A 15,365-nucleotide genomic window follows, 5' to 3' on the forward strand; every position below is an offset into this window, starting at 1 on the left:
GCACTGAAAAGAGATTGGAAGTGTTCTGACCATCGGTTGAGGATGGAGACCTGACAAATATATTGCCATGCCAACACCTTTCTCTATACCACTGAGAGCACCTTCACCAGAAACACTGCAACTCAAGAAGGTATAGAACTAATGAACAGGTTCAGCAAAGGGAATTTAAAAGCTCACTGTTTCATTAATATATTAAAAAAAAGACAATGCTATTTTTAACATTGCAATACCCTGCGTTGCAGCAGGGTTGGCAGAGCAGTTAGTACAACACTATTACAGTGTCAACAACCCAGGTTCCAATCCGGTGCTGTCTGTTAGAGGTTTGTATGTTCTCCCCATGTCTGCGTGGGTTTCCTCCCACCTTTCAAAATGTATGGATGGCTGTCGGTTAATTGGGGCCTTTGGGTGGTATAGGCACGTGGGCTGGAAGAGCCTATGACCATACTGTATGTCTAAATTTAAAATTTTTAAAAATTAAATGACATTCATTTGTATTTTGGAAATTTGCCCAAACAGAATTCTCTAATCATTACCCAAAATTTGATGAACCAAATGGGATTTATGGGGGAAAAAGAATTACAGTAAAAACCCTGGTATTTGGCACCTATGGGGATTGGTATTTCCAGTTGCTTGTGACTTACAATGCCTAACTAATTCACTTGCATTAACAATAAACTGTTTAAAAGACAAAAATACTATACTGTACTTACACTGAACAAACAACTTGCATGAATATGTATAAACCTTAAAGCTTTTTGCTTTATTTTCAGTTACATTCTTTGAAAACATTTTACTGTCACTGCATCTGCAGGTTCCTCCCCCTCCACAGAGCTACCCAAAAGACAAACAATAACATTATTGTATAGATAATTAACTACCCTTCCCAAGTTTACAGATAAAAAATCTCTGTCTGGGATAACTCTTACTAACCAGGGATAAGGAGACTCTTTAGGCACTTTTAAGCTGCAGCACCTGGGTAGCCCTCCTGGGACCCAGGTGTAATTAGTGGGGCAAAGGTGCTTCCAGTACCTTTTAAGCTGCAGGGAGATCAACCCATTAAATCGCCAACCTGGGGATTTAAGGGGGATCCTGCCCCCATGACATGTTACGCCCTGAGGGGAACTATCGGTTCCCCTGCCCCTCCACCCAGCCACCGTCAATCACCACCCCCAAATCAGTCACCCTCCCCCCATCAGTTGCAACCCCCACCGTCAATCAACACCCACCCTGACAATCGCGACCTTCCCCCCCCCACAACATCCTGCTGCCGCGAACATTGAGCTGTCACAACTCACATTTGCAGCAGCAGCAGTTCGTAGTCCCTCCACACTCTTTCCCCCCCACCACCCCATGGCAGCCACCCCTCTCTCCCCCCTGCAGCAATGATCCTTCTCCTCCCCCACCATGGCAGCGACCCCTCTCCTCTCTCCCCCCCAAGTGACTCCTCTCCTCTCCCACCCGCAGCAGCAATCCTCTCTTCCATGGCAGCGACCTCATTCCCCCCCAGTTGTGGCCTCCCCTCTCTTCCAAAGCACTCTGCTTCGCTTGCTGAATATTTGCTCCCATCTTCAGCAAATGTTTAAGTGTTACTGCAGAGAAAATTTACTTACACAATTGTAAACATATACTTTACTTATTATTTTATTCTTATTTATTTTATTTGTTTAATTTATTTTCCTCGATTGTTTTTTTTTGCCAGTAGCTTGGGGCTGCCAGTTGCTTGAATTCCAGATACCAAGAGTTTTACTGTATTTTTTCAACTCGTGTTTCTTGATGCATGCACAGATGATGTGGCTTCATATTACAGAAAATTGTCATAATGGGCTATCTCAAACGTAACCACCATCACCCACCCCACCTCACCCATACAACCAAAAAAGATACCAGAGGTTCCAATCTTTATACATTCAAAATAATTAAAAAGCTGCATTCAGCAGAGAAATCAAATAATTTGCTCACTTGCTTCGCAATGACTATTTTAAATTGGAAAAAGCACCATTTTTTACCCTGCAATTTATTTGTACTGAACTACATTTTTGGTTGTGGAAAAAAAGATGGCTGTTTCTTTTTCTGAAGATTAAAGTATTGTGCAAATTGTTGCTTTTTAAATCATTTGCACTTTGAGTTGTTGCCACCTTAGTTCCACAAACACTAATTATAAATTAATCTCAAAATTTCAGTGCATTACCATCAGAATTGCTGCCAAATGCAATCATTCAAAAATGCATTAATCTGTTTTACCTCCACTTCATTGTAAAATCATGCAGTATTTTTCTAATATAACTATCAAACAAGGAGCTCTTTCAAACTGGATGGTATCGGGTAATTATAAAATGAGCTTTTCTTGAACAATATTTTTCAATTTGAAACTTCTTCCTCATCTTATAAATTACATTCTGCCTGAGTTATTCTGCAGGAGAAATAATTTAAAGAAGCTGTGGTTCTCAGGACAATTTGTTTGTGAAAAATAATCAGAGTGAAACAAAAGCTCGTTTTGATTAGGTCTTCATTGTTGTAGTTTCTGTGAACAATAATAATATGTGCTAGTATTTGATAATGATATTTGATTTGATGTTTATCTGAACTTCGTGGATTGTGATTTCTGTTCCCACTCGTTTCTATACAGTCACATTGGTTAAACATCTGAGAGATGTCAGTACCCAAAGATCCATGATGCATCATTTGAAATCACTTTTCAGAATAGAGGAATAAAAATATAAGAAAGTTACTACTTACAGTAACTTTGATTGCTACCACAATGACACTGAGCATTTCAAACTTCTAAAAACAAAATTATTACATTACAATTTAGATGTATTCACTGAAGCAATTATTAATTTAAGACATCTATAAATGTGTAGCTGTTAATGCATGATAACACTTTGTTGTGATAACAAAAATGTCAGACTGTATGGTACAGCTTTGCACCACACTAATTCAATGGTTTATTGAAGAATGTTTAATGGCTGATGAAAATCCTTCAAATGTGCTTATGAAATTATTCAGTAAATAAATGTGGAAAAAAAGTGATCAAGCATGTTCTTACTGTAGAATATATGTGATTAATACTTACTAAAAGAGTCTTATTAAAAAAGATGAATAGAAATAGCCTGTGAAATTTCTATTTGCTGCATCAGGTGAAGTTTACAACACAAAAGCCATGTTACACACAGTCGGCAAATGAACAGAGCCAATGCAAGCAATCAAATTATGGCTAATTAACATATTTATGTTAACTGTGAAAGATATCTGAATGTTAAACATTTACAAATCGTTATTCATGATACTCTTTCAATCAGTACATGGATGTAGCTTATGAAAGTTAACTAATAAATGCACACTTCTTAATTGAGAATTTCACCGTTAATTTATATTGATGAATTATTTTGCTTGGTAAACTAATTTAAATCTCTTAAAATATACTGATAAGATTTGTATTGATATAATTTTAAAGGTGGAAAATCAATTTTTCCATTTGTTTACAAGAAATTATGATAACCAAAAGGAACTTGTTCATTAATCCATCCTTTTGAACTTTGTTGTTGGATATTGGATACCGATAAGTGAAATTAATAAATAAATGTTCTAAAAAGTACAATCTAATTGTGATTACAAAAGTTCTTTGTTAGAGCCAGCAAAGCATATTCTGTTATGATTTCAGAAACTGAATGATAACAACTAGGAGAAATATTATGTCATTATTGTATTTTCTGAGTACTGTGGATTTGATTGAAAAGTGAATGCTGACGTTAGACTTTGACTTCTACCCCCTCAGGTGGAACTGACAGGCAGCAGTGTGTTTGATTATGTCCACCCTGGAGATCATGTGGAAATGGCAGAGCAACTGGGCATGAAACTTCCCCCAGGGCGAGGCATTCTCTCACAGGGTACCACAGAGGATGGAGCCAGCTCAGCATCTTCGTCCTCACAGTCTGAGACCCCTGAGCCAGGTGGGAATTTGAAGCAGAAAAGGGCAAGGTTAAGGGCAAGACCTTTGAAATGATTGAGTTCTATTTACTGATGTGAAGACCAGAGAAAAATATGGCTCTGGCAATAGTTAAGATTCTATATAATATTCAGTATTATAGTGAGTAACTTGAAAAGTCAAATAAGTTGATCTAAATTAAGAGCATTACATTAATATTTTGCCAATTTAGGGAGTTTCAATATAATTTGGTATACTTTTATTTTTACAGAAAGCTAATTGTTATTTGTGACATTCTTATATCACATTGAATGCTGTAATTTTATGTGCGATTGCAATTGTTATGTTACTTGCGACATACCTGCTGGGGATTCAATTGTTCGTGAGCAGTAAAATTAAACAGGTTTACCCCCTTACTTTTAATTAGATGAATCTTGGGGGAATGAACTGAAGCAACATTGCTCATTGGATTCTTTCCAGATTCCTTATAGACTTTGCATTCAGGATGTTCCCAATTTGATGGTGTTGTACTGGTGATAATTTAAGTATTAAGGGAAAATCCATTTATAAATTAAACAAAATGATTTGATATCCATCAGTTCCTTAGTTCATCAAACTGTTCAAACAGCAGGAAGATTGGCTGGTCTGTCTGAGTCTACAGAGAGTTTTGGTAATTAGATCTGCTAAGGATTTATTCTTTACTGATTGGGGCTTTAAATTAATTGAAGTTCCACATTTGTGGTTTTGTCCTTTTCATATTTTTTAAAAGTAGATATTTCATGTACTTGTGGGCCAGTGTTTATGAATAAAAGCAGGAGCAGTTTAAAATGTGAATTTTCTCAGGAGGAGGTGGAGAATTTAATGAGAGGTCTGATGAAGAGTCTAAGATCTGTTTCCTTACTCGGGAAATCATTATTGCACTAAAGAATGCATGGAAAATTTAATGCAGCATATATTGCCTTGTACTTCACTGATAACACAAAGCCACTGTCTATTTCACAATCTAATTTATTCAACGTTGGGAAGAATTTATGATATGTTGTGTGTGTGTGTGTGTGTGTGTGTAATACATTTCTCTTTCATAAATTTTCTGAGACATTGATTTTACTCTTATACCAAACTGATTAACCTAAGGAAGTTCATTAAAACTTGTTCTTTTGAGTATGTTTGAACAATTAAGTTTGTCCTTAAGATAGTAGACTGTTAGAACACAATATAAGTTTGATTCCAGCAGCTCAAATTTACCTCAAGAATTTTTTTATTTAAAAAGAACATTCTTTTGACAGTATGTTGAAGTTACTGAAATCATTTTCACAAGCAATCTATTAACCATGTTCAACACAAAAAAGTGGTAGATACTAAATATATTTTCATGTTGGTATTGCTGAAGATAAACAGTAACAGGAAAGTTTCATGTGTGCTGTACTGTGGAATTGAAGGTAGGCTGGTGTATCAAGAGATGAACATAGATTGTGCTGATACAAATATATCATCAGCCTATCTTCAATTAGTAGGTAGAGTACCCAGGCATTGACTATTGCTTGAACAAGTATGATTTTAACAAATCTCTGACAGAAATGAACTTTTGCACATTTTTCTTTTAACGATCTTATTTAGTCCCAGTCCATGTTAGGTTGATATTTAATTCCTTAACATGAGAGTGGGAATTTTCTGTATCTTTTATTGTACGCTAGTCAGCAGAGGTGGGGGATAAATTCTAAAATCTGGCCAGTTAGTCACGTGGATGTTTATTCATGGATGATGGCATATAATTAAATACTTTGGTATGTATAAATTCAAATCCACCTCCCAGAATCAACAGTCTTTGACATTTTCATGTTAATGAGCTGTTTTTAAATAAATTGTTTAGAAATTCCACTATCTGGAATATATCTTTATTTGCTGTTAACTATTCCTTTTTCCATTTATTAAGCTATTAACATTCATACCAACAAAGCAACTTTTTGTAATCATAAATATATTCTCTCTTGTATAAAATGAAAACATGTCTGTCCAATAGGCTACAATATAGGATAGTTATGACCTTCAGCAAAATCTTCCTTTAAGACATAATTGAGCAATAGTTCTGTCGTTGCTGAACAACTTACAACCAATGGATAAAAGAGCAAAGCAGATTTTTCTCTGAAATTTCATTAAATGAAAATAATTATTTAATGCATGCCATTATACAAAATGATTAACCTGACTGTCCAATAATTCCTAACTTAAATACAAATGTATTAATACATGAATTCAGCCTGAAGATGTTTGATCTGAAAGTTTACATAGCATTAAATTATAATTTTTAAGATATTGATTTTAAATGTATTAACGATAGTATAAAATAAAGTATAGAGAGTAAAGCTTTCAATGAATCATATCATGTACAAACCAGCACACTTCTCATACTCGATACCTGCCCAAGTCGCCATGGCTGCTGCAACATCTTGGATCTGATGAATTGGGGATTTCCATTGCATAATCCTTCTGTGAGGTAAGTTAGGCTATAAATTGTGGACAGGACTTGGGCAGAGGAACCTGAAGCTGCATCCTCAGAGCCATCTGAGGACTGACAATTCACCTCTGTTTTTTAAATGTTTCTGTTGCTCGTAAACATTTAAAAGTAGTTCAGAATGTTTTAGAAAACACATTGATCTACAGTAAGTTAATTTTTTAAATATTTTCATATGAGTCCCTGTTGTGACAGGTGCAAGAGCAGAGTAGCATCATTAATTCATATGTTCTGGACTTGTCCTGGTCTAGAAAAATACTGGAGAGATGTTTTCCATACTTTGAGAAAAAAATTTAATATAGATTTAATACTGAATCCTTTGGTATAATAGGAGGGAATGATTCTTCTTTGCCTTTGGTTCGGAGTTGTGCTATCTCTTTTGCCTCTCTTTTGGCAATGCATGCAATTTTACTTAAATGGAAGGATGCTGTCCACCTTCTCATGATCAGTGGTTGCATGACATCATGTTTGAATAAGGAAAAGATTTGTTATTCAGTTAATAATTCAGATAATATTTTAGATGTTATGGTGGTCATTTATGACTCACTTTCTTACTTTGTAATTTTATTTCAATGTAATTAAATTGTCTGACTTGTATCTTTTCCATTTTCTCCTTTTTTCTACCTTCATTTTTCAATTACTAATCATTTCTAGCATCTTTCTAGGGGGTTTGAGTTTTTCTCTTATTATTATTTCCTGTTTTATTATTTGTTCCTTTTTTCACTTTTTTCTTTTTTTTAAATATTTGTTGATATAAATTTTTTAATTATATAACAACATATAGTACTTGGAATATGAATTATGGATATGATTAACAACTTATGTATGTTTTTTATATATGGAATGTTTCATTAATTTCACGTAATTATCATTTTATCAAATTGTATAATTTGTATGTTCTTTATGAAAATCAATAAAAATATTTTAAAAGAATAAAAAATGTATATAATGTAATGACAAATAATTAAAGAACCTAAACTTGTAATTTAAATGAAGATTGGGGATTGATTTCAGGGCAGATCAGATATACCATCATCTGACCTTCATGATTACATAGATTAAGAGAGCAGGTAGTTGGGGTTCCTGACAACCACCAGACATGTTAGACATCAATTTTGCCCATCAATGCAGCCTGTGTGACAATCATAGAGTAGCTTTTATTTTCTCGTTTGTGCTTAATGTTCTCATAATAATTTGCAGAATCTAGACATGTCGTAGATTACTAGTTAGTAATTCTTTGGTGAAAATTAGAAATGTATAAACTCCATATTGCTGAGTTTTTGTCCCATTTAATTGTCATGTAATTTGCAGCTGATTATATTATCAGAAGGTAGGTGTAAATCAAAGTTGATTCATTTCAAAGGAAAGGAGGAAACATCAGAGAAAAAATAAATCTTGTATCCATAGACTTGGCTTATTTTCATGTATGCTAGCTGGCGTCTTCTGAGTCAAACTAAAATAATAATAGAAAATTGTTTCATTTTAACTTCACATGCCTTTTTCAACTGAAAAAATACAAACTCACCATGATATTCTCATTCATTTCCCTGCCATCACATTTGGTCATCGATTTCATTTTCCCCATTTTGTATTCAAGTCCTTCAGTGATGTTTGATTTCTCAGCAATATATTTTTTCTTTATTTGAAAATTTGCACCAGCAAATCAGTTCCAGATTATTAAGTCCTATTGCTATTTATACGGGATCAATTAAGGAGAATTAAATTCAAAGACAACACAGGGCAAATCTAGAAACTGATGCCATAACAAAATGGCTACTTTTCTTCTAGAGGCAGAGATAAAACCACATTGGAGTTGAAATGTAATTTGTCTCTAAGAATCATTCAAAGATAAATTCTGAAATTTTCATAAATTAGGTATATTTTTATTTTGTTATTAAAACAGCCTCCTTCAATTTCTGGAGTAAAACATAAAAATCTGCAGAAACCATAGTTGAAGTAAAAACATAATTTTGGAGAAACTCAACAGGTCAAACAGTGTACTTTATATAACAAAGATAAATATACATAACTATCGTTTTGGCCTTGAGCCCATCATCAGTACATTGACTTGTTCTTCCTATCAACATTCAGCATTATTATTTATGCTATTGGTTTCTACATCCTTTTTCACTGATTCCTCTTTCAAAGATTTGTTCTTTCTGGGCAATCTCATCCCACCAGCGTCATTCCAATCTGTATATCAATCATAAATGATGAATAAATGTTGATTTCAGTCTAACTATTCTTTTCATCCCCTGTTCGAAATCATTTGCTTATGCTGTCTTCATTTGAGTTCATGTTTAATGCATTATATCTTCTGGAGCTGAGTCAGGGAACAAGCTAAATTGTTTACCCTTTCCAACACCAAAGGAAAGACTTAAGTGGTGAATATATTGGAGTTTCAAATGAATCTTGAAATGAATAGATCCTGTGAACAATTGTCTCTTAAATCACATGTATACAAATTTCAAAGTTACTTCAAATTTCAGATTTATTGTCAGACCACACATACAATGCTGTCCTAAGAATGAGCTCATTTGTAATATATGATTTAGAGCAGCTATACCCAACCTTTGCTTCACGCCATTGTTAATGGAGAAGGGTTCAGAGAGCTCATTTCTGTATCTGACCCGACCTTGTTGGTTTTCGTGCAGTTGGATAATCATGTTGAGGAACTTTGGGGGACATCCGATGCGCTCTAGTATTTGCCAAAGCCCTTTCCTGCTCACGGTGTCGAAGGCTTTGGTGAGGTCAACAAAGGTGATGTAGAGTCCTTTGTTTTGTTCTCTGCACTTTTCTTGGAGCTGTCTGAGGGCAAAGACCATGTCAGTGGTGCGCTGGATGGGTCACGTCTCCAGAATGGAGGACCATCGCCTTCCCAAGATCGTGTTATATGGCGAGCTCTCCACTGGCCACCGTGACAGAGGTGCACCAAAGAAAAGGTACAAGGACTGCCTAAAGAAATCTCTTGGTTCCTGCCACATTGACCACCGCCAGTGGGCTGATAACGCCTCAAACCGTGCATCTTGGCGCCTCACAGTTTGGCGGGCAGCAACCTCCTTTGAAGAAGACCGCAGAGCCCACCTCACTGACAAAAGGCAAAGGAGGAAAAACCCAACACCCAACCCCAACCAACCAATTTTCCCTTGCAACCGCTGCAATCGTGTCTGCCTGTCCCGCATCGGACTTGTCAGCCACAAACGAGCCTGCAGCTGACGTGGACTTTTTACCCCCTCAATAAATCTTCGTCCGCGAAGCCAAGCCAAAGAAAAAGAAAGACCCAACCTTTATTTTGGCTATAGGCCCCTTAGGACTCTGCTCAAAATTTCTGATCCCCCTTCTCTGGGAAGCAGACAAATTTAGTTGGTTTCTTCTGTTCTCCTACTGACTACATAAAAAAATATTTTATGATTTCAGTCTGTGACACCCCTTAAATGTGCCTCCATTGAGAATGGCTAATTTAGAGTTTAGTCTTTGAATTTTTTTAGTTGAGGCTAAATTAATTCAAAACTCAAGAAGGTGTATGTTACAGGAAGTAAGGAGACAGTGACCATGTCTACAGTATCTTGAATATTTTTTTCTAATTTGCTCTGTAATAGAACTTTAAAGATAGAGGAAAAAATGTATTCAAATACTTGGTATTATCTTTTATTTCTCCCTTCATCATATGACATGTTTGGATTTGTTATGGGACTACTCTCCAGTATGCTACCAAGATATATTTCAACTGAAAATATTTACACTATTAACCTCATAGCTATTTGTGAATTGCTACTTTAGATATGCCTGCATAATGGATTTCAGCTGTTTTATTCTTAAAAATGTATGTCAAAAAATGTGTTGCTCCTTAGTTGTGCTAATCACAGTACATTGTAACAGTCGTGTGTCCCTGAAATTCAGTTTGCAAGCTGAGTCGAAGTCACTAAATCTAAATGGTGCATTAGCATTATGGACAAACTATGGATTTCCAGGCAATTCAATATCAATTGAAAGTTGTGGAATATAAAGTATTTAATAATTCACTTCAGCACAAATTTCTAACTTGCTGTGTCACTTTTATTGCTTATTTTTTCTCAGTACATAAAATGTTTGAATTATCAAGAGTAGACTTATTAATGTTAATTTCTCTTTATGTGGCTAAAATGAGTAATCAAAATATCTTAAAACATTTGGTCAGAATGAAATGCTCCATACTCTGATCATCAGCTGTCACTCATGTTACGTAGGACTAGATGTTAATATCCCTTATTGCACTCTTGAGCCTTGCTGCCGAGATTCTGCGGGGTAGCCAAGTGAGAGGTGGCATCTTCTGGGTTATTAAGTGGGTGCCCTCTTTCCCCAGTGTTTCGCTTATTGACCCATGACACCGCTGGAGGGTTCAGCAGTGAATTCCGGTGACCCAGGCTCACCCCCTAGATGCCATTCACTCACTTGGAAACTCAGATGAAATCCTTTCTCCTCATCCATACCCACTGACTACCCTTTTCAGCAGCTCTGGAGAGATCTTTGACTGTCTGTTGGTGTATCTTTACTCGCACTCCCAACTCCTGGGGTAGCCTTGATGTCAATGTGGCTACAAATGCTCTGCAGCCTCCTTCAACCAGCCAGATCTTTGCCTTCAGCCACATTGCTGCACATCACTTGCAAGCTCAGCGTATTTCAGTTTTTTTGCGCTCATAGGCCTCCTCCACTGCATCCTCCCGGGACATTGTAAGCTCGATGATGCAAACAAGATGGACTGAGGCCGACCACAGCACAAGGTCTGGTCTGTGGTTGGTTTCCGTGATTTCATTTGGAAAGCAGAGCCTCTGGCTTAAGTCTCCCACCATTTTCCAATCATGTGCCCTGCCTAACTGCCTGGAGTCCGATCTTGATGTGGTGATTCCGGCTTGACCCTCACCTTCACAGACAAATGCTGTTAATGGCCAATGGGATGAAGGGGGAGGCAGAACATTAACACTCATCCGCCGATTTTCCAGCACTGTTGCAAGACACCATAGCACCTGGTTGTGATGCCAGGTGTATCTGCCTTGAATATTATCTGCAATCTTTTGGTCAGAGAGTCATGTCCTTAAAATTTGGTAAACAGAAAAATGTGTTTTGTATTCAATTCAAGGTTGAACCATGATGGGCAACTTGATTTTTTACTGAGAGTACAAAAATACAGTGTTTTTTGTGCACCACTGCCTTTCAAATGAGATGGCAAACAAGGCTCAATCTATCCTCTCAATGGACACTATTTTGAGGAAGAGCAAGAGAACACTGTAAGCGAATTTATATCCTCGACATCTCAATGCTCTAATTGCACACTATCTGGCCACTATCCTTTTACAATTTTTGGGTGATAGCTGGGTGGAAATTGACTGATGTGTTCCTTGTGTCTTTACAGCAGCTTCACTTAAAAAATTATTTCATTTGCTGTCAAACACCTGAGATAGTGGAAGGTACAGTCTTTTGTTTCTTTGATATAGAAAAAAAATCATCATATTTAAGAATCTTCAATCAAGCAATTGTGAAATCTGCATTATCAGTTTAGATTTTTACTCTATTTTATAATAGAAAATCCTCTGTCCCCACACCTCCCTTAAAGGCATACAATGAGGTAACTGTTCCTCCTTGTTTTGTGAGATGGCTGCATTGTCAAAGTAATCATCTTTTAATATATATCTATATCTATATATCTCTCTCTCTTTGGCTTGGCTTCGCGGACGAAGGTTTATGGAGGGGGTAAATGTCCACGTCGGCTGCAGGCTCGTTTGTGGCTGACAAGTCCGATGCGGGACAGGCAGACACGGTTGCAGCGGTTGCAGGGGAAAATTGGTTGGTTGGGGTTTGGTGTTGGGTTTTTCCTCCTTTGTCTTTTGTCAGTGAGGTGGGCTCTGCGGTCTTCTTCAAAGGAGGTTGCTGCCCGCCGAACTGTGAGGCGCCAAGATGTACGGTTTGAGGCGATATCAGCCCACTGGCGGTGGTCAATGTGGCAGGCACCAAGAGATTTCTTTAGGCAGTCCTTGTACCTCTTCTTTGGTGCACCTCTGACACGGTGGCCAGTGGAGAGCTCGCCATATAACACGATCTTGGGAAGGTGATGATCCTCCGTTCTGGAGACGTGACCCACCCAGCGCAGCTGGATCTTCAGCAGCGTGGACTCGATGCTGTCGACCTCTGCCATCTCGAGTACTTCGATGTTAGGGATGAAGTCGCTCCAATGAATGTTGAGGATGGAGCGGAGACAACGCTGGTGGAAGCGTTCTAGAAGCCGTAGGTGATGCCGGTAGAGGACCCATGATTCGGAGCCGAACAGGAGTGTGGGTATGACAACGGCTCTGTATACGCTTATCTTTGTGAGGTTTTTCAGTTGGTTGTTTTTCCAGACTCTTTTGTGTAGTCTTCCAAAGGCGCTATTTGCCTTGGCGAATCTGTTGTCTATCTCGTTGTCGATCCTTGCATCTGATAAAATGGTGCAGCCAAGATAGGTAAACTGGTTGACCGTTTTGAGTTTTGTGTGCCCGATGGAGATGTAGGGGGGCTGGCAGTCATGGTGGGGAGCTGGCTGATGGAGGACCTCAGTTTTCTTCAGGCTGATTTCCAGGCCAAACATTTTGGCAGTTTCCGCAAAACAGGACGTCAAGCGCTGAAGAGCTGGCTCTGAATGGGCAACTAAAGTGGCATCGTCTGCAAAGAGTAGTTCACGGACAAGTTTCTCTTGTGTCTTGGTGTGAGCTTGCAGGCGCTTCAGATTGAAGAGATTGTCATCCGTGCGGTACCGGATGTAAACAGCGTCTTCATTGTTGAGGTCTTTCATGGCTTGGTTCAGCATCATGCTGAAGAAGATTGAAAAGAGGGTTGGTGCGAGAACGCAGCCTTGCTTCACGCCATTGTTAATGGAGAAGGGTTCAGAGAGCTCATTGCTGTATCTGACCCGACCTTGTTGGTTTTCGTGCAGTTGGATAACCATGTTGAGGAACTTTGGGGGGCATCCGATGCGCTCTAGTATTTGCCAAAGCCCTTTCCTGCTCACGGTGTCGAAGGCTTTGGTGAGGTCAACAAAGGTGATGTACAATCTATATATATATATCTATATATATATCTATAATTGAAACTCTTGCAGAAGGCAAAAAATACACAATTCATTTAGGACAAAAAATTGACACATTTCTTCATCCAAAGCCACTGAAAGCAGAATAATGGGTAATTAATCTTTTACTGGAATCATAATTAACTTTTGTTATTGCCTTGACTAGTAAACTGTCCTTTTGTTTTTTCAACGTATCTGGAGACTACCACAGTTGATCATTGCATTTTCTGCAATGCTTTGACTCTCTTCTCCAACTGAATGGAACTTGGCTCCATTCTTATTTATTGAACACGATCCTATTCATTATCTGTTGGGGCTTCTCTATCCCATTACATTCTATTATCACTTCTGTCCAAAACAATAGTATCCAATTCAAGTATGCCGATGGTCCTCAGCTCATTGAAACCAACATTTCTCTGAACAATTCCATTGTTGCAGGCATATCATATGGTCTGACATTCAGTAGCCTGAATATACCTAGGATTGTTTGATACTGGAAGCTAAGCAGACACAGGGACTGGTCAGCACTCGGAGGGGAGATTGCTTAGCAACATCAAGTGTGTAGGTTTCTGTGAGGGGTGCTGGACAAACTCTCTGTCTGACTTACAGTAGACAAAAGTTAAAAATTTTATGTGTGTAACATTCTAAATGCAGTACTATGTGACAATAATGGAACCTTTACCTCTGCCAATATTGAGTGAACATGAATCTCCTAAAACTAAATATTTGAGCACAAAAGCAAAGTATCTGCAGATAATGATTTTTCTGAACTATAAACAGAATATTGGAAATGCTCAAGATTCAAGATTCCCTTATCGCCAGGTAATAGCTCAGAACATGTAATATTATTCAAAATTGCATTCTGCCTGCCATAAGGCTGACAGTCACCAGTAGTGTAGCTATTAGTGTGGCCAGGCGCCCTTCACAGTAAGAGAGAAGGAGAAGCAAAAGAGAATTCCTTCTGAGTCTATGTGTCCATGAATTTGCCTCCAGCGCTCCCGCAGCCTCTGCAGCCACAAAGAACCTGTTTGATCCATTGGCATCTAAGCTCTAGATCTAAACATCTAAACATCCAGCACCTGAGGCCTGTCCGAAGCCTTTCTTGCCTTCAGCATCCTCTCAAATTCCACTCCAATACCTGGTTCCCATGACCTATTCTCTGACCGCAAGTTACCCGCAGCTTGTATGGATCCCTCAGCCACTGATCCCTTGCTGGTGTCCTGTGCTGGTCTGCTACTCCCCTCGAGTCTGCAACTCCTTGTGGTTGCTGCCAAACAGCAGTAGCATCATGTTGGTCATAGGCCCATTGCAGGATTTTAAAATAAATCACTTGGCCCTTTATCAGGCTGTTTAAAGTGTATAAAGACCCATTGGCGGTTGAACAGCTCAGAGCAGCACTGTGTCTTCACTTTCCCATGTCTGCACCAGTGGCATGACCATTTTTTTTCCTCAGCAGATCAGGAAGCATAGATAGATAGAGAGAGAGAGGGAGAGAGAGAGAAAAAAGAGACTGACACAGATAGAAAGACAGAGACAGTTGAAATGAAAGATAATTTATTTGAAAGATTAACATTCCCAAGCCTGGCCTACTGAGAACTTCCAACACCTTCACTGAATATTTGGGTTCTTATCCATGGTCCCTGCAGCAGACTTGAGCATTATAACATTTCCTAGAAAATTTTGGAAGCTGAACCATTTATAACTTTCTAGATAAAAAATAATTTTATTACTAATATGCTGGTTAAAATTTCCCCATCACTATCATGTTTCCAGTCTCCAATACCACTTCAACCATTTTGTTTTAAAACCTCCATCTAGTATTTTTTCCATCTTGAGCTTTTACTCTTCTAATC

General features: G+C 38.0%; 1 protein-coding gene across 10 annotated transcripts in view; it reads left to right on the forward strand.

Moving 5' to 3' along the window:
* Positions 1–15,365, forward strand: part of LOC138753571 (neuronal PAS domain-containing protein 3) — a 1,142,342-nt gene that overhangs the window by 923,816 nt on the left and 203,161 nt on the right. For all 10 annotated transcript variants that reach the window (XM_069916739.1, XM_069916738.1, XM_069916740.1 and 7 more), the window contains one exon: positions 3,776–3,950. In XM_069916739.1, the coding sequence (XP_069772840.1) occupies positions 3,776–3,950 (175 nt within the window). The remainder of the gene's footprint in view (positions 1–3,775; positions 3,951–15,365) is intronic.

This window comes from Narcine bancroftii, chromosome 2 (assembly GCF_036971445.1).
Source record: "Narcine bancroftii isolate sNarBan1 chromosome 2, sNarBan1.hap1, whole genome shotgun sequence".
NCBI classification, from domain to species: Eukaryota; Metazoa; Chordata; class Chondrichthyes; order Torpediniformes; family Narcinidae; genus Narcine; species Narcine bancroftii.